The sequence below is a fragment of the Aquarana catesbeiana genome, linkage group LG12 (assembly GCF_042186555.1).
Source record: "Aquarana catesbeiana isolate 2022-GZ linkage group LG12, ASM4218655v1, whole genome shotgun sequence".
NCBI classification, from domain to species: domain Eukaryota; kingdom Metazoa; phylum Chordata; class Amphibia; order Anura; family Ranidae; genus Aquarana; species Aquarana catesbeiana.
This window is the reverse complement of record NC_133335.1, coordinates 55536628-55560742: the sequence shown is the minus strand read 5'-3', so window position 1 is coordinate 55560742 and position 24115 is coordinate 55536628. Positions and strand designations below refer to the sequence as shown.

The window sequence follows — 24115 nt, the reverse complement described above, 5'->3', positions numbered from 1 at the left end:
GCATAATGTCAAAAGAGAATGTAGCTAAATCTCCGTGCGCAAGGGACAAGGCCGGAAAGCAGTATTGGATGCCCGTGATCTTCTGACCCTCAGACAGCAGTGCATTAAAAACAGGCATGATTCTGTGATGGACATCACTGCATGGGCTCAAGATTACCTCCAAAATACACTGTCTGGGAATACAGTTCGCTGTGCCATCCAAAAATGCAACATAAAGCTCTATCATGCAAAGAAGAAGCCACATGATCCAGAAACGCCGCCGTATTCTCTGGGCCAAAGCTCATTTAAAATGGTCTGTTGCAAATTGGAAAACTGTTCTTTGGTCAGACAAAAGAAAATTTGACATTCTTTTTGGCAACCATGGGCTTGGCGTCCTCCGTACTAAAGAGGAGAGGGACCTTCCAGCTTTTTATCAGCCCTCAGTTCAAAAGCCTGCATCTCTGATGGTATAGGGGTGCATGAGTGCGTACGGAATAGCCAGCTTTCATATCTGGAAAGGCACCATCAATGCTGAAAGATATATCCAGGTTTTAGAGCAGCACCTGCTTCCATCCAGACAACATATTTTTCAGGGAAGGCCTTGCATATTTCAGCAGGACAATGCTAAACCGCATTCTTCATCTATGACAACAGCATGGCTTTGTAGGTACTTAGAACGAAAAATATGACAAAGAAGACCCAGGGCTGTTGAGCAGTAAGAATCCTATATAAGTGAATAATATAAAACAAAAATAAAACTAAATGAATATAAATGGTTGCAAGCTAGACACTATAAGAGTGATCTCACCACACCTCAAACAAGGAAATTTATAACAACAAAAGTGCAGCGCAACACCATATAATACTAATCAAAATGCATAAAGTTCATAAAGTCCATAATCAATCTTCAATTACCATCTTGAATCAAGTGCCATAAATCTTCAAAAGTCAGATACAGTAGACAGGGTCTGATTTATCTCCACCACCAGTAATATGAAGCCGCTCGCCTCCCCTTCTGACTTCCAAAAGGTCAAAAAATGCTCAATCCCCTTCGGGGGTTAGTTGCTAGGGTGGGAGATAGTTTCCAACCTTCTGCAGTCTCCAAACGCCACTCACAATCCCATAGAAGTCAAAGTAAAAAGAAACTAAAATACATTGCACTTACAATGTGTAAATAAACACCAGTGTGAAGACTGTGCCACAAATCTTCATCATAGCAAGATGAAAGTTCCAAACTTGTATCCACCACCAGTGACATGAAGACGTGCATGAAGACCTCCCTATAAGACCGTAAGGTCAAAAAGGCATTCTATTGCCAGGGTTAAATGTCAAAACAAGATATTCCAGGATGTGGCCTCGAAACACCTCCACATTGTGGGCACCACTAGTATCAGCTGGTAGTGAGCTCCTCTTGGGAAATATTTTTTATTGGCCACTGGGTGGAATGTAGAGTTTGTAGCAGTGATGTAATCTAGGTGGATCACAGCTTTAGCTACATGTGATCCACCTAGATGCCATCACTGCCACAAACATTCCACCTAGTAGCCAAAAAAGAATATTTTTCAAGTGGACTGAGTCTGTGCTCTGAAGAAGGGGACCTGCCTCCCGAAACATATCAGATGTCATCATCCGCATTATTCCATGCAGGTGGAGGGCGGACCTCTCATTCATATATGCTACATATCCACATTGGTTTGTGAGTATAACATGTACTTTTTTATTCTTAAATAAATTGTTGGAGGTAATGCACTAGGCGTTTGCCCCCTTTGTGCTTTTGTTGTTTATTTAGTACTGGATTCACAATATTTAAGAAGGTCTGCATGCCTTACCATCCATCCTAAATTGTACAATGGCCATGGCAATTGAACTATTACAGCAAGCCTTCTAACGATTTCTGAGCACTAATGTGTCAAGTTTAAAATAAAAATTACTAAAGCACTGATACGGATAAAACTCAAAAACTATGTGAAAATATAAATATAAATGAGAAGCAGCTGCAACTATTCAAAATGTGTTCTGGTATCACACATATAATAAGTAAAAAACAAATAATAGTGCACTAAACCTAAAAGTTGAATAATAAACTGCAATAAATAAGTGAAGAATAGTGATCATATAAGAATGAAAAAAAAGTCCACATGCACAAAATTCTTAAATGCTGACGAAAAAACGTGAATAAAATCACTCCATGCTCCGTGACAGGGAATATGTGCTGATAGATAATCACCACCACCTCAGTGTGCAATGCCTACTCACCTCAAAGAAAGATCCCCTTGGGTCTATTGGCACTTTCAGTATTAATCCAAAGAAAAAGATCAGCCAGATCAGAAACGGGCTTCAGCTAATGGCTCCATGATTACCAGGACTTCTCCACATACAGTTTGATTTGTCCATGTTTAATTTCTCAAAGTAAAACGCTTCAAAACAAGCAGTTTGCAATGCGACAGGTCTCCTCCTCACTACACATCCAGAAATATGAGACACCGGAAGTGTCATCACCGACTCCTCCCTTTTGTCAGCATTTAAGAATTTTGTTCATGTGGACTTTCCTTTGCATTCTTATATGATCACTATTTTTCACTTATTTATTGGAGTTTATTATTCAATTTTGAGGTTTAGCGCACTATTATTTGTTTTTCATTAATGTGTCAAGTTTGCAGTATTTTTCTTGGTGCACCAATGTTTAGGTAGAAGTGCACATTAACTAAGATAAATAACAACAGTGTAATTCTAGCCAGATATGCCTCTATAATAAGAATAGATAGAATGCGGAAGACATATATAATGGCATCCCAAAAGAGATCAATGGGTGTTGTCGTGCCAGCTCTACAAATGAGCTGTTCAGGATGGGTGTTGTAACCAGACTGGCCACTGTGCCCAAAAGTATTGTCCCTTGCCATTTTTGATTTAGAACATAAGTTCATATTGAGTCTTTGTGTTGAGGTTGGTGATGAAAGATGCAAAATCAGGAGGCTCTTTCTGCTGTCAGGTTGCTGCTATTGATTTTCTGGCTGCAACAATGCAATGTATGATAATGCCGCGTACACACGAGCGGACTTTACGGCAGACTTTGTCCTGTGGACTTTTCAACTAACTTTACGACGGTCTTTCCAAATGAACGGACTTGCCTACACACGATCAACCAAAGTCCGACGGATTCGTGCGTGATGACTTACGACCGGACTAAAACAAGGAAGTGCATAGCCAGTAGCCAATAGCTGCCCTAGCGTCGTTTTTTGTCCGTCGGACTAGCATACAGACGAGAAGACTTTTCGACCAGACTCGAGTCCGTCGAAAAGATTTGAAACATGTTTAATTTCTAGGTCCGTCGAACTTTTGGGAAAAAAAGTCAGCTGGAGCCCACACACGATCGAATTGTCCAACGGACTCCGGTCCGCCAAACCAAGTATGCCGTAAAGTCCGGTCGTGTGTACGCGGCATAAAAGGTAGATGGAGTTTGGGCCATCTGTCACGGAACGCCCCACACTCCGCTTGAGTGCTTCCGTCATATACCGCTTCCTAAGTTCTGGAACACGAGTCCAATGGATCTGGCCATAGGAACCCCAAGAACTAGACAACACCAGTCTTGGAGTACATCAGAACTGTTTTTTATTTGAGATATCACACACATTTATACACCAGGCTGACTCAAAGCTAACCTAATTAACATGAGCTAATTATCTCATCCTTTATACAGCCTAGGTGGCTGAGACATGACCTTTCGCCCAGACTTGTGGTCACCGAGCTTCACACAGGAATATAAACACAATAGCTGGGGCTAATTACAATTAACAATACAAACATAACCTAATTAACCTAATTAACATGAGCTCCAATAGGAGTCGTCCCGTCTCCTACATTGTATAGAGGACAATGTGATCAGCTCATTCAATTAACACACATTACCATAAACATCAACACAGGGTTAATTAGAACAAACAACAATGAGTTGAATACCTTTAGAACCTAGACTAAACTTATTTAAATTAAACCCATTATAGCTGACATCAGACAGGTGAGTGGAGATGATGACATTAGCATCTCCTCACAGGATGTGTCCCAACAGTATAATTCAGTCTTATCATTCTAATATGGCATATAACGGGTTCCAGAGTCTGTGTGTTTTGGGGGGACATGGAGCTGAATCCAAAGTAACACCAACCCCAGGGTCCCCAGGCATATAGCTCACAGAGAGCACCATTCCCCCAAATGCTAGGGCCCATAATCGGTGGGCAACAGGCTTGCATACAGTCCTCTCCAACAGCCTCTGTTCTGGCTAGGTCTGTGACACCATCATTCCAAATTTAGCAGGAGAAAGAGCCATAACCGGTTCTGGTGGGATTCTTATACCTACTACTAACGAAGTAAAGTCGCATACTCTCTCTCAAAAGGAAGTGATTTTGGGGCATAGTCAAGAGTGAGCATGTCACACCTCAATCTCTCCAACAAAGCAGGGAGGAAGAGTGAAAAATGTTAATAGCCATTTGGAGTAGAATACCAGTGACGCAAGAGTTTAAGGTGGGATTCCCAGTGGGACATGCATTATGAAGCCTTAAGTAGGTTATTGGTTACATTAAACCATTGCAGCTCATGGAATAATTGCTAGAGTTCAGTTGCCCATGACCCCATGTAATTTGTTTTCTCTTGTTTTGAGGGAGCCATGAACATCCGATAAAAATAAGCGATTCCTTTCCTTTCTTTTGATTGATTTTGAACAAACGTGAGTAGATCGGTAGGTATCTCTACATCTTCTCAAGGAATAGAGTCCAAGATATGTATAAGAAGAAGATATTTAAAGAAATCGCTGTGTGGGAGATGATAACGGTGTTGCAACTTTGTGTAAGAAAAAGCAGGCCCATCGAAAAGGGGGCCAAGTGTGCGCATTCCTGAGGCCAACCATTTACAGAGTGAGAAATCCTAGATTAAAAATTCTACAGAGCATAAAGGAAGTGTTAATATGTTCAAAGATTTATATCAGGATGTATAGTCCAGAGATGAGTCCTCCCTATATGTGATCTGGAGGTTCTAGAAACACAATGCCTTTATGGATTATCTGGATGACCTAGTATATTTGTGATGTATTATTTCATAGCTTTTTTTTATCCATTCCAGGATAAATTCCTTTATTTATTTATACATTCAAGGGACTGCTGTTACTTTGAGAGAACGCCGCCACTTATCCTATATGATAATTACATCCTTGCTGATTCTTTTTAAAATGCTCACTATGAGTGGATTGATAAATATATTTACGCTTTAGGATGTATTTTTGCATTTTCTTTACCAACAGGATCATTTTTGTGGGTTTCTTTTTTTAACCACACGCCGACCAGTCGCCGCAGTTGTACTGCGGCAGAATGGCACGGCTGGGCAAAATGACGTTATGTAACGTTGATTCGCTCTGTGGCCCAAAGGGGCGCGCACCCCCCCACTCGCCCACCGAGCCGATGCGAGTGCCTGGCGGTCTCGATCACTGCCAGGCTCCCGCGATCGCCGCTGAGACACGGAGAACCCGGAACTGTGTGTGTAAACACACAGTTTCCGGTTCTCTGAGGGGAGAACAGACCGATCGTCTGTTCATACAGCTTATGAACAGCGATCTGTTATCTTCCCTGCTCAGTCCCCATCCCCCTTCAGTTAGAACACAAACTAGGACACACTTAACCCCTTCACTGCCCCCTAGTGTTAACCCCTTCACTGCCAGTGACATTTTTACAGTAATCAATGCATTTTTAATCGCACTGATCGCTGTATTAATGCCAATGGTCCCAAAAATGTGTCAAAATTGTCCGACGTGTCCGCCATAATGTTGCAGTCAACTATTACTACAACTATTACTAGTAAAAAAAAAATTATAATAAAAATGCTTTAAATCTATCCCCTATTTTGTAGACGATATAACTTTTGCGCAAATCAGTCAGTATACGCTTATTGCAATTTTTTTTTTTTTTTACCAAAAATATGTAGGAAGAATACATATCGGCCTAAACTGAGGAAAAAAAATGTTTTTTTATATATTTTTGGGGGATATTTATTATAGCAAAAAGTAAAAAAATCATTTTTTTTAAATTTGTCGCTCTTTTTTTGTTTATAGCGCAAAAAATAAAAACCGCAGAGGTGATCAAATACCACCAAAGCTCTATTTGTGGGAAAAAAAGGACGTCAATTTTGTTTGGGTGCAACGTCGCATGGCCACGCAATTGTCAGTTAAAGCGACGCAGTGCTGAATCGCAAAAAGTGCTCTGGTCAGGAAGGGGGTAAAATCTTCCGGGGCTGAAGCGGTTAATAAATAATTTTAATGTTCCTTTGTTTTACATGCATTTTGTGTCTTTAAGATGTTTCTATATGTAATAAAATATCTTTGTTAAACCGCTGTTTGCATAAGAGCTATGTTTACTGTATATTTTTTTTCCCTTTTTTTGTGTTGCATTTGAATGTCCGTGGTAGCCCTGTAAGGTAGAATTTATTTACCTTTCAGGGTGTGGGCTTTGAGGTACTCATAATGGCCTGTTCTGGTAGTAAACGCAGTTTTCCACTCATCGCCCTCTTTAATCCTCACGAGATTGTATGCCCCTCTCAAATCAAACTTTGTGAAAACCATTGCTCCTTTGAGGTGGTCAAATAACTCCGTAATCAACGGAATCGGATAGGCATTCTTAATCGTGAAATGATTGAGACTCCTATAATCAATACAAGGTCTCAGTTCACCACTCTTCTTCACAAAGAAGAAACCAGCACCAGCAGGAGACGAGGATTTGCAGATGAAACCTAGATGGCCGCTTGGATGACCAGGCTGGGTAAGAACCCAAACTGAGAATGTGACAGGGCGGTAGACATGTCCCTAAAGATGGTACTTGTGATGTGTAAGTGCTTGCTATTGGCTACGGGCTGCTGTCTCTGGATGCCGCGTAGGATGGAACTGACTGCGTGAGCTGCGAACAGGGACCGCTTACCGGGGTCCTGTTAGTACAAAAAATGCTGGATGCCAGCTAAGTAGAGCCTAACAATGTTATGGAATAGAGCCAGCTGCATGTAGCAATATGATATAAAAGCCAGGAGGTGCTTGATGTCTACTGTCGCCACTCCAGGGAATGAGGCTAGAAACCTGGCGTAGGTGTTCAATAACTGGTTAATTAGACGGGTTGCATCGAGCAGCTGTTCTTTTAACCCAGCATGAGTTGTGACCAAGGAGGGATGAGAGAAGTGGTCAGCTCCAGGTTCCTGCAAAAAGAATGATGTATAGTTAAAGCGGGACAGTGCGCCGGCCGTGATATTGCACTTGCCCGGGATATACATGCAGTGTACTTTGAAGTGATGCTGTAAGGACAACTGTACCAGCCTGCGCAAGAAGGACATGATGGCCAGCGATTTGGACCTGCCTTTGTTTATGATTTTGGCCGTGGCCTGATTGTCTGTGGCAAAGACCACAGTTTGCCCCGTCCAGGTGCGACCCCAGACCTGCGTCACTGCCACAATGGGGTAGAGTTTATACAGTGAGGATGACTGACTAAACCCTGGAATCAGGAGGATTTCTGGTGGCCATGGTCCTGCGAATCAGTCAAAAATGGTCAAAAATTGCAGCGAAGCCTGTAGAGGCCACGGCGCCCGTGGCTACCAGAGGTGATAAAGCTGATGCTAACAGAATGAACAGTGATATACCATTCCAATCCATAAGGAACTCGTCCCACATTGACAGATCCGCTATTGCTGCTGGGTCCAGTGTGAGAACTTGGTCAGGGTCTTGCACCTGTGAGAGGAAACCAAGAAGCGTAAGATGAAGGACCGCCCGTGAGGGATGATCCTCAGGGCGAAATTTAGCATCCCTAGCAGGGACTGTAGCTGTCTTTTGGTGCATCCTTGTGAAAGGATAAAGCTGTGAATAATCCACCTGATTTGGGTCAACTTATCGAGAGGTAGGCTAGCCTGCATGGAGCGTGTGTCGAGAGTAATGCCTAGGAAGGTGATGGATTGTGCCGGGTCTTCCACTTTATGCTCTGCTATGGGCACGTTGAGATTGCCAAATACCACTCTTAGTCTATCCAAGTATTCTGGGGGCTTGCCGGGTTTCTCGATGAGCAGGAAGTCATTGAGGTAGTGAATGACTTTCTGACACTGTGCTTGGTGCGACAAAATGCAGGAAAGGGACTTGGTCGAATGTATCAAACAGCCACGGGCTGCTTTTAGAGCCGAAGGTCAACTTGGTGGCAAAGTAATACAAACCGTTCCATCTGATGCCATGCCACCGCCAGAGGTATGGCTCGATGGGCAGTAATTTGAATGCGTCTAAGATGTCCGCTTTGGACAGCCAGGCGCCCGTGCCTATGCTAATGATGGCTTGGATACCATGGTCGACTGATGCATATTTAAGGGAAAACTCCTCGGAGGGAATTAAGGAGTTCAAACTTGGGACGTAAGAATTATGAGGCGTGGACAAGTTGTACATCAACCGAAGTTTATTAGAAAACTTGCCCTTGACAAGTCCAATAGGGCTGACTCTCCAAACAGTGAAAGGTGGCTTGGTGAAGGGGCCGATGATGTACCCTCGGTCCAGTTCGGACTGTAACAAAGAATCAATTGCCAGCTCATCGGTAGCAGCTGAAAGGAGGTTCCTGCATTAGTGGGTCAAGAGAGTCAGCGATATGAGGCCAAATATGAAATGAAATCCCTCGCGCTATCAAAGTGAATGAAATAGATGATCTAATTAAATTAAATGAATTGCAGCAGGATCTAAAGTGTATACAGTGCACTTAAATGGTATGAAGTAGAAATGTGATCAGCGCAATTTAAATATATACTATCAAGGACTGTGATGCATTGTGCAAATAATTGCTAAGCAAAATATGTAAAATATTCAGAGCAAATTATATATTAATAATTCTGCGCAAACTGAATAATACTGTGCTAAAAATTCCTGTGCAAAAAGAATAAATATATTATTGTGAATGAGAGAACAAACTATGTGAATAAATAATTAGTAAATACAGTCCTAAATGATAAACTCAAATCCACAAAAATGGTAATAAAAAAGTTAATAAAGTCTGAATAAACAAATAAATGGCGTGGAAAAAGTGCAAAAAGTGAGATCTCCAATGTGAGATCTTCATGTACACCACTTAGTGCTCTCTAGACTCTTAACTCTATGTATAATGTGTATCGCTTTTAAAAATAGATATGGCTGGGGGACATCCCGAAATCCAGTATGGAAGATGGTGCCTTTCCTGATACTGTGTTCCAAATGGTGGCTTCCGATTAGTTAACGCAGGCATTCACACAAAGCCAGGTATATATAGGGAATGAAAAAGAATCTCCCATGGTGTAATATAGTATGAACTCACTGATTTATTTAATAGCCAAATGGGTACTTATAACAAACAAGGTTAAAAACGGCAGAGCTGTAAATTAAATGGCTTAAATGGTAAGAGTCTAGAGAGCACTAAGTGATGTACATAAAGATCTCACATTGGATATTGCACATTGAAGATCTCGCTTGAAGCACTTTTTGCACATTTTCCACGCCATTTATTTGTTTATTCAGACTTTATGAGCTTTTTTATTACCATTTTTGTGAATTTGAGTTTATCATTTGGGACTGTATTTACTAATTATTTATTTACTATTTATTCACATAGTTTGTTGTCTCATTCACAATAATATACTTATTCTTTTTGCACAGGAATTTTTAGCACAGTATTATTCAGTTTGCACAGAATTATTAATATATAATTTGCTCTGAATATTTTACATATTTTGCTTAGCAATTCTTTGCACAATACCTCACAGTCCTTGATAGTATATATATATTTTTTTTAAGTTGTGCTGATCACATTTCTACCTTAGCGTTAGGAGGCTGGTGTGGAACCCTGACGTGAATCTGCGTATGAGGAAGGCGGCTAGTGAGGGAGTCGGGTATGAGGAAAGGTAAAAGCCGAGCCACCCGACAACCACTCCGCCTAGTCAGGAGGTACTTTGCTGCTTGATGTTGCACGTGAGCTTGGGGTGCGTTTTGTGGCACAGACATGAGGCAGCCGGCACTGACCATAGTTGCAAGTCCCATAGTTGTAATTGTTGCAGATATGAGGAGGGAGACCAGGTTAACATCCTTGCCGTCCAAGATGTCCTTCCTGATGCTGGCTGGGACGAGGTGCGCAGGGAAGATTGTAGTGCGGATCTCTGGCGTACCTGTGGGTGGAGACGTTGGGACGGCAATGCTGGCCGAGTCCGGCAGGGCCACAGCTGGGGGCACTTCCAGGACTCCCACTCTGGCCTGGCTTCAGTGACTGCTGTGGACAGCGTGGTCACCATTGAGTGGAGGTGGGCAATAGCCGAGGAGATCGACCACAGAGACACCTGGGTGCCAGGCTGGGATTCCACTGGTGGTGGGAAAAGCAGCCTAAAAAGCTTGGCTTTTCTGGATGTGGCGGGGTAAGAAATACCCCTGCGCTGCAGCTCTGCTGTGAGCTTGGGGATGGTCCAAGCCCTGGGGGACCGCGTGCTGCCGGTCTCTGAACCCACGGAGGGTGACAGAGGGGCAGAGGCGAGGTCTTCGCTGCCGGCCTGCGACGTGTCTGCAGCTAAAAGACAAGGAGAGGGGAAATGCATGTTAAGATAAATTGAAAAGGTAGGAGGGGACAGAGGAATTATGTCTAGGAAAGGGAGAAGGGGAAAAAAAAACAGAGAAGGACAGAAAAAGAAATGACTGGCGTAGTGAAGAAGCCGGTTTGCGTTTGAACGCTGTTGAGTGGGAATTTAGAAAACTCAAAAGAGTGCGTGACAACCAAGGTGAGCCAGGAGGTAACTGGCCAGGTAACCGCTAGCTCGGGTGCCCGTCTGTGCTGAACACAAACCTGTGAACCAGAGCCCGGGGGCGTATTGGGTGAGAAGCTGAAGTCTGGTACTACTCAAGTAGGAATGTTGCGATCTGTAGTTGACGTGTGCTCAACCTGCTATCGCTTGCACTGTCAGCAAGCTCGATGTATAGGGGCCTTGTCTGCGTAGGTCAGGGGTGTCCAAACTTTTTTTCAAAGAGGGCCAGATTTTATGAAGTGAACATGTGTGAGGGCAGACTATTTTGTCTGACATTCTTTGAACTATTAAAATTCGGACTCAGTGTGTTCGTCCGAGCACTAATACTCTGCCCAACAAGAATTCTCTTGCCTTTGTGGCTGTGTGTGGTGAAGAGATGAGCTCGGGCGTGTTATTTGGATACACCGTATTTATCAGCGTATAATACGCACCTTCACTTTAAGAGGGAAGTTTCAGGAAAAAAACTTAAATTTTAAATAAAGAACTGTGAAGCAAAATAAGGGTCACTGCCCATCTGCAACCCCACCGTTACCACGAATGCATCCCCACCGTTACCACGAATGCATCCCCACCGTTGCCACGAATGCAGCCCCACCATTGCCATGAATGCAGCCTTACCATTGCCATGATTGCAGCCCCACCATTGCCATTAATGCAGCACCCCTATTGCCACGAATGCAGCACCCCCATTGCCACAAATGCAGCACCCCCATTGCCACAAATGCAGCACCCCCATTGCCCCGAATGCAGCACCCCCATTGCCATAAATGCAGAACCCCCATTGCCATGAATGCAGCCTTACCATTGCCATGAACGCAGCACCCCCATTGCCAAGAATGCAGCACCACCATTGCCATGAATGCAGCACCCCCATTGCCATGAATGCAGCACCCCCATTGCCATGAATGCAGCACCACCATTACCATGAATGCAGCACCCCCATTGCCATGAATGCAGCACCCCCATTGCAGCACCCCCATTGCCATGAATGCAGACTCACCATTGCCATCAGTGCAGCCTTATCCATGCCCATCTGCAGCATCGGAGGAGAGAGGGAGGGGGTGGGACGAGCGCCGTACACTCAGCAGTATTTCCTGTTTACGAGGCAGCCTCTTTAATACAAAGTCCCGCCTCCTATGATGGACAGAACAGTCGTCCAATGCTAGAGCAGGAGACAGGACCCTCCAAGGCAGCCAGCATATATATCTTTTGTGGCCCCCTGCACTTGGGGATTTGTTGGGAGCCACAAAAGATATGCATGACCAAATTACCAGGTGGGCCGTTCGAAACCGGAACGTGGGCCACAATTGACCCGTGGGCCGGAATTTGGACATGAAGGGTCACCCTTTGAAAACAGAGTCGTGACAAAAAACGTGTCACAGTAACTAATGGCCGATGAGCCACCCAAATGGTGTATGTAAAGTAAACATTTAGTGAAAGGGTGCTGAAAGATAATGTAAAGAAAGGAACCCATGTACTACACACCTGACTCGACGCCCTAGTTTGCGAAGTTCTGGTTGGGGTCGAAAACTTGGTTGACCTGGAACCTATAGTAAAGTGACATAGAAGTCCAGAGGTAAACCTGCAATTGGCCCAACCCCCCCCCCTCCCCTCCCTCCCCTCCCTCCCCTCCCTCCCCTCCCCTCCCCCTTGGAGCTTGACTGGCCCCTATGTCAGGTTTTTTTTTTTTTAACGACATAACGTCCAAACCTGGCGCAGGATGGACCAACCTGAACTCAACTGACCTAAGGGAGAAATGACAGACAGAAAACAGTGAATGGCCTATGTTCTAGTGGAGACAGTGAGTAGTCGGAACAGGTCTGGGGAAGGATTAAATAAATAAGTAGTTAGTGGGGTAGGGGCATAGATTTCCTGATTGGTGTATTAGGGGTCAGATGGTCAGGGGGGAGTTGCAGGGGTTTTGTCCGTGCAAGGGCTGATGGGTAATCACTCCGGAAAGTTCTGTTGATTGAAGAGTTCCCTCCCTCCCGCCCTGTATTCTGATTTAGGGGGTAGTCTGGGTGGGGGGACAATTCTGATGTTTCATGTTTTTAAAAAAAAAAAAAAAATTTTTATATTTTGCACTTTTGTCACAGCAGCTTGCGGGTCAGGGAGTCTTTGGGGGGGTCAAGGATTAACCAGATTGTAGAAGAATTGGGGGCCTAGGGCATCTAGGGTATGGCGCTCCCACCTGGTTGGTTCTCCCAGGAGCTAGGTCCCCGGGGGAAAAGTCAAAATGTGGAAGTCGCAACGTCTTCGAGCTGAGGACATTGTCAGTAATAATCAAAAATATGATTTAAGGACACCCAAAGACCCCCTCCTGGTGTTAAAATCGTTTTGCTTGTTGTTTATTAATTTGTTAAATAAAAGGGCTGCTGTGGCCGTTTAAACCCATGGCATGCAGTGTTGTGTTAAGTTGACGAATCCTATAGTCATGAGTGCCACTGGAGCCATGCTTGCAACAATTGCAAGAAAGTAGCCTTATCAGGAAGCAGGAAATAAGGATAGCAGAAAATTGAGTATGTAGGAATGACTGACCACAGTTAACGCACAAATATATGAAGTTAGATGTGGATGCTGTGTGCATGAATTTGTGTGATGTAGAGTTGAGGATTCTAATCGTCTAATCTAAGCGACTAGATTCGGATCAAGCTGGGGAGAGAGTAAATGGCATTGATTTGAATCGTTGTTCTGCTGACGCGACTGGATTCGAACCGGCTCGCGGAGTGTACAAATGGACCCGACACAAATCGTTAGTTATGCCGCCTATGCGACTGGACTCGGATCAGGGTGTGGGTATTATAAATGCTTGGTAGTATGATTTGAGTAACCGACTAAGTACGAGTACATGCAAATGATTTGGTAAATCTACAAAGCAGTGGGGAACAAGGCAGAGGAACCTACGACATGCAGTGACGATAATTTATGAATGGGGAACATGATGGACAACAGCCCGCTTGATACAAGAAAGGATTAACAAATCCTACCTGCGAAAGAGAGCATGGAACGATCAACGAAAACCACGAACGGGGAACTGCAACACCCTGGAAGAACACACAGACTCACAAACACTCAGTGAGCTGGCAGATTTGGCCTGGTGACGTAATACCGTGCACTGGAACTGACAAAGACCTAGGTGAGTGGTCTGCTTAAGTACCCCCTGGGCTCCTCCCATAAATTCAAGCCACCATACTGGCCTTCTTATATATCTTTTCTAAAACTATATCATTTCTAATTTATTGTTCCACTATATCGTATTTCCTGCTTATGCAATTGGCCAACCCTCCCATGTCTGAGAAAGTTTGTGTGATGCTCTATCATGAAGACAAACCCTTAGAATATTCAGTAAGTTATTTATGCTAAAATCCTTGTAATGAATGTAACTGCATTTTTGTGGTTTTGAAATCCATTCGTCTTTAGACATCTCTGTACCATGTTACTGGTGACTGTTGGTGGTCCTTGCTTTTATTGATGTTTATTCCATTCTGAGCCCTGCCACATCCCTCCTGTGACAGACCTAGCCGGGAGAGAGACTTTTGGAGGGGCATGCTAGCCTCTTGCTGATCGATCGTGGGCCCTGGCATTTGGGGAAACGGTGCTCTTTGTGAGCTGTATGCCTGGGGACCCTTGAGGTGGTATTACTGTGGATTCGGTTCCTGGTCCCCCAGGACACACAGACTCTGGGGACCCTGGATTTGCCATATTGGAATAGTGACTGATTCATACCGTTGGGACTCCTACTGTTAAATGCTAATGTCATCAATTCCAGATACCTGTCTGTTGTCTGCTAAAATGTGTATTGTAAATAAGTCTCTAGTATGGGATCTAAGAGTCATTAGATCCCCATTGTTGTTTGTGTTTAATTAACTCTGCTATTGTGATAATGTTGATTGGGGGTTCTAAGCTACAAGACGGCCAGTCTGGCCTAAAGGTCATGTCTGAGTCATCTAGGCTGTCTAAAGGGATTAGTTAATTAGCCCATGTTAATTAGGTTAATTAGGTTACAGGTGTATTGTTAGAGTAATATGAGCCGGAGGTATGCACCTCCACTGTTAGTGTATAAAAGAGCCTGTATTTTTGAATAAAGGAGATTCCTGGTTGAACTTACATACAGCCTGCCTGGTGTTTGTTCTGAGCTATCATAACTGGGCTAGAATGGCACATAGCTGTAGTTCTAATCCCAGAGCATCGGATGACCGAATAATCAGATGTTGCGATCTGCAATCTGATTCTATAGCCGCAGAGGAGTGTCGGGAGAGTGGAACTGAGCGAGCAAAGGGGCTCGTTACACCTCCCAAAAGTCTTATAGGGTGCACTCAGCCAAATGACTCATTTGGGTGGTCGGTGACATGCAGTTCCTTTGGTAGACCCTCTACCAAACAGTGACGGCTGGTGCTATATTTTTTGGGGGGTGCGGCAAACAATCCTACCGCCAAACTTACATACTTCCTACTGTCATACCTTCCACTCTCCTCTCCTGTACCATACTGCCCACTGTCCAGTGGCGGTGCGTCCATAAGGGCGCACGGGTGCCACCCCCTCTCTCCAGCCACCCCTCTAGCATCAATAGATAGATTCATGCGTTGCATAAATCTATCTATGGCCGCCTCTGCCTCCCCCTATTCAGGCGCCCGGCCCCTTTTTGGGTGCCTGAATTACAGCGGTGGGGGTGTTTTTGAAGCACCTGATTAGAGCCATAGGCTCTAATAGGCGTCAAAAAAGGTGACCTGCGAGCGCCATGCTGGGCGCTCGCAGGTCACTCAGCTGTGTTAGAAAAGCGAACTAATATTCACTTTCCTAACACTAAACCTCCTCTCCGCCAATCAGGTGCTCGGATCTGTTACCCATCACCAGATTGGCTGAAACGACAGACGCTGTGATTGAATGCATAGGCGTCCAATCATAGCAGAGGAGAGAAGACATCGAGGAGCTGTCCCACCGTCACTGAGACAGGGTAAGTACAGACGGCGGGCGGGGGCACACTGGCAGCATTTGATATGGCACAGTTACTGCGTTTGATAGGGCACAGTGAGGCTGCATTTGATGGGGCACATTGAGGCTGCAGTTGATGGGGCACACAGTGTGGCTGTATATGATGGGCACAGTGGCTGCATTCGATGGGGCACAGTGGCTGCATTTGATGGGCACAGTGGCTGCATAAGATGGGCACAGTGGTTGCATAAGATGGGCACAGAGGCTGCATAAAATGGGCACAGTAGCCGTATTTGATGGGGCACAGTGGCAGCATTTGATATGGCACAGTGGCTGCGCTTGACGGGCACAGTGGCTGCGTTTTATGGGCACAGTGGCAGGAATTGATGGGCACTGTGGTGGCAATTGATGGGCACAGTGGTGGCAATTGATGGGCACAGTGGCTGTGTTTGATGGGCACAGTGGCTGCGTTTGATGGGCACAGTGGCGGCAATTGATGGGCACAGTGGCAGCAAATGATGGGCACAATGGCAACATTTGATGGCACAGTGGCAGCAATTGATGGGCACAATGGCTGTGTTTGATGGCACAGTGGCAGGAATTGATGGCCACAGTGGCTGCATTTGATGGCACAGTGATGGCAACTGATAGGTACAGTGGCTGTGATTGATGGTACAGTGAGGCTGCAATTGATGGGTTTTTTTCAGAATTTTTCAGTTTGTTTGCGCCCCCCAAAAATCTTGAGCACCAGCCGTCACTGCCACTGTCATACCCTCCAAACTCCTCTTCTGTACATACCACCCAGTGTCATACCCTCCGCACTCCTCTCTGGAACATACCGCCGACTGTCATACCCTCCACACTCCTCTCCTGTACACAATGCCCACTGTCATACCTCCACATTCCTCTCCTGTACACAATGCCCACTGTCATACACTCCTCTATTGTACATACTGCCCACTGTCATACCCTCCACACAGCTTTCCTGTACAAACCTCCCACTGTCATACCCTCCACACGCCTCTCCTGTACATAGCGCCCATTGTCATAACTCCACACTCCTCTCCTGTACATACTTCTTACTGTCATACCTTTCACACTCCTCTCCTGTACATACCACCCACTGTCATCTCCTGTATGTACAGGAGAGGAGTGTGGAGGGTATGATAGTGTGCGGTATGTACAGAAGAGGAGTGTGGAGAAATGACAGTGGGCAGTATGTACAATAGAGGAGTGTGGAGGGTATGACAGTAGGAAGTATGTACAGGAGAGGAGTGTGGAGGTATGACAGTGGGCAGTATATACAGGAGAGGAGTGTAGAGGTATGACAGTGGGCAGTATGTACAGGAGAGGAGTGCGGAGGGTATGACACTGGGCGTTATGTACAGAAGAGGAGTGTGGAGGATATGGCAGTGGCAGTGGCGGCTGGTGCTCAAAATTTATGGGTGGGCGCAAACAAACTGAAAAATTCAGAAAAAAAAAACATCAATTGCGGCCTCACTGTACCATCAATCACAGCCACTGTGCCCATCAGTTGCCGCCACATCTTATTCTGCAGTTTCCCCTTACATCTGAATCCACAGAGTTTTCCTTTACATCTGATTCTGCAGGAGAGGAGTGTGGAGGGTATAAAGGTGGGCTGTATGTACAGGAGAGGAGTGTGGAGCTATGACAGTGGGCAGTATATACAGGAGAGGAGTGTGGAGGTATGATAGTGGGCGGTATGTACAGGAGAGGGGTGTGGAGGGTATGGCAATGGGCGGTATGTACAGAAGAGGAGTGTTAAGGGTATGACAGTGGGCAAAATTTACAGGAGAGGAGTGTGGAGGTAGGACAGTGGGCACTATGCACAGGAGAGGAGTGTGGAGGGTATGACAGTGGGCAGTGTGTATCTGAATCCACAGGGTTAATTTACCTTTAGAAATGTCATTTTGCTGTCAGACTATTCTAAACCTGGGAAAAAAGCGCCACTTTACAGGTATACTATAGACACCCCCCAGGTATGAAATTTAAAGGAATATTTCACTTTTATTGTTTCACTTTAAGCTTTATTAAAATCACTGCTCCCAAAAAAACAAACATTTTTAAAACTTTTTTTTGCAATGATACATGTCCCCTGGGGCAGGACCCAGGTCCCCAAACACTTTTTATGACAATACCATGCATATAAGCCTTTAAAATTTGCACTTTTGATTTCTCCATTAGACTTTTAAAGGGTGTTCTGTGGCTTTCAAATTTGCCGTGAACACCCCAAATTGTTCGCTGTTCGGCGAACTGGCGAACAGCCAATGTTTGAGTCTAACTCATGTTCGACCCGAACATAAAGCCCATCCCTAGTGGAGGGTAAGACAGTGGACCGTATGTACAGGAGAGGAGTGTGCAGGGTATGACAGTGGGAGGTATGTACAGGAGAGGAGTGTGGGGGCTATGACAGTGGGCGGCATGTACAGGAGAGGAGTGTGAAAGGTATGACAGTAGGAAGTATGTACAGGAGAGGAGTGTGGAGGTATGAGAATGGGCACTATGTACAGGAGAGGAGTGTGGAGGGTATGACAGTGGGAGGTTTGTACAGGAGAGGAGTATGGGGGCTATGACAGTGGGCAGTATGTACAGGAGAGGAGTGTGGAGGGTATTACAGTGGGCAGTGTGTACAGGAGAGGAGTGTGAGGGTATAACAGTGGGCAGTATGTACAGGAGAGGAGTGTGGAGGTTATGATGTCATACCTCCACACTTCTCTCCTGTACATACTTCCTACTGTCATACCTTCCACACTCCTCTATTGTACATACTGCCCACTGTCATATCCTCCACACTCCTCTTCTGTACATACCGTCCACTATCATACCCTCCACACTCCTCTGCTGTACATACTGCCCATTGTCATACCTCCACACTCCTCTCCTGTACATACTGCCCACTGTCATACCTCCACACTCCTCTCCTGTACATACTGCCCACTGCCATACCTCCACACTCCTCTCCTGTACATACTGCCCACTGTAATACCCTCCATACTCCTCTCCTGTACACACTGCCCACTGTCATACCCTCCACACTCCTCTCCTGTACATAATGCCCACTGTCATATCCTTCACACTCCTCTCCTTTACATACAGCCCACTGTCATAGCTCCCACACTCCTCTCCTGTACAAACCTCCCACTGTCATACCCTCCACACTCCTCTCCTGTACGTAGCACCCATTGTCATACCTCCACACTCCTCTCCTGTACATACTTCCTACTGTCATACCTTTCACACTCCTCTCCTGTACATACTGCCCACTGTCCTACCTCCACACTCCTCTCCTGTACATACTGCCCACTGTTATAGCCCCCACACTCCTCTCCTGTACATACCTCCCACTGTCATACCCTCCACACTCCTCTCCTGTACATACTGTTCACTGTCATACCCTCCACACTCCTCTCCTGTACATACTTCCTACTGTCATACCTTTCACACTCCTCTCCTGTACATACCGCCCACTGTCCTACCTCCACACTCCTCTCCTGTAAATTTTGCCCACTGTCATACCCTCCACAGTCCTCTTCTGTACATAACGCCCATTTCCATACCCTCCACTCTCCTCTCCTGTACATACCGTCCATTATCATACCTCCACACTCCTCTCCTGTACATACTGCCCACTGTCATAGCCCCACACTCCTCTCCTGTACATACAGCCCACGTTTATACCCTCCACACTCCTCTCCTTCAGATTCAGATGTAAAGGAAAACTCTGTGGATTCAGATGTAAGGGGAAACTGCAGAATAAGATGTAAAGGGAAATGAACCCTGTGGATTTGGATGTAAAGGGGAACTCTGTTGACTCTGCTGTAAAGGGGGACTCTTGTGATTAACTCCATATGATCAGAAATGTTATTTAATCACAAAACTATTTGTATAGTGTATACTACATAAAAAATTGCTGTGCGTGGCATTGTACAGAGGTAATAAATGTAATGTACTACAAAAGAAAAAAAAAATTTGCTGTGCGCTGCTAGTGTTCTGATTTGGCTTGAAGAAAAGGTGGCAACTCTACTACCAAGGCAGCAGTGTGATATTCCAAACAGGGCCTCTCCAACAGCATGGGCATATTTATTGGCTGCAGTGCAGTCCACTGAGCAACATACAGCAGTGGAAACAACAAATTTTGCCTATACTTACCCCGTCCTGGGTCATGCAAATGAACTATTGGTGGTTGTCGAATAGAAACTGGAATATGTGCCAAGTACCGGTCCATAGAAAATGTTACTGCAATAAAGATAAAACCAAGAATGGGTAATGAATATGTTACCCCGATGTTTCATATTCTTGATATGTACAGTATATGTTGTACCATGTACTTGTGTTAAAAAGTATCTTCTTCTCTTTGCATTGCTTCCTTTGTTTGAAATACCTGGTGATCATTCCAGTCCCCTGTTTTCCTATATTAAAATGACCATGCTAATAATGAGAGCACATCCATCCCAATGTCAGTTTTCTGGCCCGCCTGTCCTGCAACAGTCAAATTTGTGCTGAAATCCCCCCCCCCCCACCTGCACTTCACTGGGAAGATCGGTGTGCTGCTGTTTCTCCACCCCAATCTCTTTAAGCCCCTTATGCAGCTAAGAACTGAGATTGTATGATCACTTAAAAAAAAAGGAATATATATATATAATATATATATCTATATCGATATATATACTCTATTGTCAAAAGTATTGTGACACCTGCCTTTTCATGCACATTAACTTTAATGGCATTCAAGTCTTAGTCCATAGGGTTCAATATTGAGTTGGCCCACCCTTTGCAGCTATAACAGCTTCAACTCTTCTGGGAAGGCTGTCCACAAGGTTTAGGAGTGTGTCACAGGCATGGCCAGAGCGGAGGCTGTTGGAGAGGACTGTGTGCAAGCCTGTTGCCCACCGATTATGGGCCCTAGCATTTGAGGTGAATGAGAAATCCAGTCTGAACTGTATTAATCGGACTCAGTCATGTATATATTGTATGGGGACTCCTTACTGTATATTTGTGTCCCTGAAGAGGGAGGGGGGATTCCTCCAGCAGCCCCCTGCTGATAAGACTGATTCATTCTGCTGGGACACATCCTGTGAGGAGATGCTGGTGTTATCAACATGTGTTTATGTTAATTGAGAGAGCTGATCACATTAGCCACCAGCCCTGGCTAATAGACGAATGGTCTAGGCTGAGGAGGGGGGAGATTGTTGTTTGTATTGTTAATTGTATTAATGTGTGAAGCTCGGTGCCCACAAGACTGTCATCTGGTCTGGGTACATTTTGTAGTAAATTAGGTCATGTTAATTAGGTTAGCTTTGAGTCATCCCTGCTGTATAAAGGTCTGTGAGATCTCAAAATAAAGGCAGTTCTGATGTACTCCAAGACTGGTGTTGTCTAGTTCTTGGGGTTCCTATAGCCAGATCCATTGGACTCGTGTTCCAGAACTTAGGAAGCGGTATATGACGGAAGCACTCAAGCGGAGTGTGGGGCGTTCCGTGACAGAGTGTGTCTATGGGAATGTTTGACCATTCTTCCAGAAGCGCATTTATGAGGTCAGGAACTGATGTTGGACAATAAGGTCTGGCTCCTAGTCTCCGCTCCAAATCATGCTAAAGGTGTTCTATCGGGTTAAGGCCAGTCAAGTTCCTCCACCCCAAACTCACTCATTCATGTTTTCATGGACCTTGTTTTGTGCACTGGTCCAAATCATTTGGTGTGGGGTTGTTTTTCAGGGGTTGGGCTTGGCCCCTTAGTTCCAGTCAAGGAAACTCTTAAGGCGTCATATGGCTATGTGTGTTTTTAAGAGAAGATGTATTTAACATTTTTGTAATAAAGAGAAGTTTTTTATGAAGTTATGTTTCATTGGTTTGGTTGCCGGCAAAATCCCACAGAAGGTAAGACACACAAAACTATGTAAATGGATGGTGGCAACCTGTTCCCAGAACAGAGTGAACAATACACACAAACCTACGTTAATGCATTTGCTTTCTAGCTCATATGACTTTTCTTACCAATGTCCAGACTGTCAATGCTGTAAAGAGTACTTGTGTAAGTTGTATTAGCCAGAATGAGATTTAACACACGGATATCATCGGTAATAATGTCCAGATGTTTCTCTCCTCTGCCATTAATCTGAACCCCAGGAATCCCAGATATATTAACTTGAATGTCAAAGGTTCCAAGAGATGCCTCAAGTGCCACCTACAAGAACAGAATTCCAAAACCTAAGATTCAAAGTTTTAAAGTGAATAATATACCATATAAAATGGCATAAATGTCATAAATGCTACTGTGGGACATACTATTTTTGAATAGACTGTAGTCATTGTAGTTATATTCTGTATTATTTTCCTCTAACATAATGCATTCCAGTTATGCTGACTTTGGTGTAACAGTTCGGACTGTGATTACGGAGTAGGTGTGTTTAGCTGCCATGGGCATAGGGTGCTGAAATCAGGAAGAAAATGTGACAGGCACAGACAGATCCGGAATATAAAGTCATGATATTCAATTTATTAAATTTTATTTCAAGTGTATTTAAAGCCAAAACTAATTTAAACGCATAGTATGATTAAAACCTCTGTCAAGTTTTTAATCCAACCATTTGGGACTAATGTACCATTTGGGACTAATAAATATTTAAATCTCCAATTCCTTTAAAAAATATTGTTTCCAAACATTCCAGATGGCAGACAGCAAGAGGAATCACAGCAATTGTCAGGACTATTCAACAAACCCGGAAGTGTTAGAAATTTGACTCTTCCCACACACGACGGGAGTTTTATTCTTTTTACAGCAAGGCAACAGATCAGACTTAAAGGGGTTGTAAAGGTAATTTTTTTTTTTAATAACAAACATGTTATACTTACCTTCACTGTGCAGCTCGTTTTGCACAGAGTGGCCCCGAACCTGGTCTTCTGGGGTCCCTCGGCGGCTGTTTCAGCTCCTCCCCGAGAGAACTAACCACCTTAATGCGAGCTCCCTCGCATGGTGGTTAGTCCTTGCGGGCGCACTCCCGTGATACAGCCGGCGGCTATAGCCGCTCACTGTATCACTCGGCCCCGCCCCCCGGCCGCGCCGCGTCATTGGATGTGATTGACAGCAGCGCGAGCCAATGGCTGCGCTGCTTTCAATCCATCCACTGTAGCCAATCAGCTGCCAGGCTGAGCGGCGAAATGGATGTCGGGAGCGAGCGCTGGACTTTCGCGGGGTCAGGTAAGTAAAACGGGGGGGCTGGGGGTGTCACCTTAATGCATAGAATGCATTAAGGTGAAAAAACTTTTACCTTTACAACCCCTTTAAAGTGGTTGTAAAGTCTTGTTTAAAAAAAATAACAAACATGTTATACTTACCTTCTCTGTCAAGGTGGTTTTGAACAGAGCAGCCCAGATCAGTGGCGGCCTGTGCACTGTGGGCGCACAAGCGCCGCCCCCGCCATCCATGCGCCCGGCCCCTTTCAGGACGCATGGAGTCCTGTGGTTGGGGGCGGGAGGGGGTCGTACTTTTTGAAGCACCTGATTAGAGTCAGAGGCTCTAATAGGCTTCAAAATAGGGTGGGCTCGGGGCACAGAGAGTGCACCCTGATCCCACCAAATTGTGTGACGATAGCAAATTAATTTTCACTATTTTCACACTAATCTTCCTCTCCGCCAATCGGGAGGCAGGGCGTCAGTCCTGTTTCCTGATCGGCCAAAGCGCCAGGCTACCTGGCGGTAAGTGCCGGGGGGGTCTGTCAGAGCCATGCGCGGGCAGGGGGCTGGGGGTGCTGCCAGAGCGGCTAGCCCCACAAGTGGGGGGGGGGGGTCGGTGGGCACAGTGGTTGTGGCTGCATATACTGAGCACAATTGGCTGCATATACTGAGCACAAGTGGCTGTGTTTGATGGGCACAAGTGGCTGCATTTGATGGGTACAAGTGGCTGCATTTGACGGGCACAAGTGGCTGCATATGATGGGCACAATGGCTGCATATGATGGGCACAATGGCTGCATATGATGGGCACAAGTGGCTGCATATGATGGGCACAAGTGGCTGCATTTGATGAGCACAAGTGGCTGCATATGATGGCCACAAGTGGCTGCATATGACGGGCACAAGTGGTTGCGTTTGATGGGTACAGTGGCTGCATTTGATGGGCACATTGGCTGTGTTTGATGGGCACAAGTGGCTGTGTTTGATGGGCACAATGGCTGCATTTCATGGGCACAAGTGGCTGCATATGATGGGCACAAGTGGCTGCGTTTGATGGACACAATGGCTGCAATTGATGGGCACAATGGCTGCAATTGATGGGCACAGTGGCTGCATTTGATGGGCAAAGTGAGGATGCAATTGATGGGGGGGGTTCAGTATTTTTCAGTTTATTTGCGCCCCCCCCAAAAAATTTTGATCATCAACCG

At 45.1% G+C, this 24115-nt stretch overlaps 1 protein-coding gene across 9 annotated transcripts in view; it reads right to left on the bottom strand.

Annotated features, from left to right (window-relative positions):
- Positions 1-24115, bottom strand: part of LOC141114251 (beta-1,4 N-acetylgalactosaminyltransferase 2-like) — a 330459-nt gene that overhangs the window by 39277 nt on the left and 267067 nt on the right. For all 9 annotated transcript variants that reach the window (XM_073607828.1, XM_073607829.1, XM_073607830.1 and 6 more), the window contains 2 exons: positions 21729-21918; positions 19885-19971 (listed from right to left, as the gene is read on the bottom strand). In XM_073607828.1, the coding sequence (XP_073463929.1) occupies positions 19885-19971; positions 21729-21918 (277 nt within the window). The remainder of the gene's footprint in view (positions 1-19884; positions 19972-21728; positions 21919-24115) is intronic.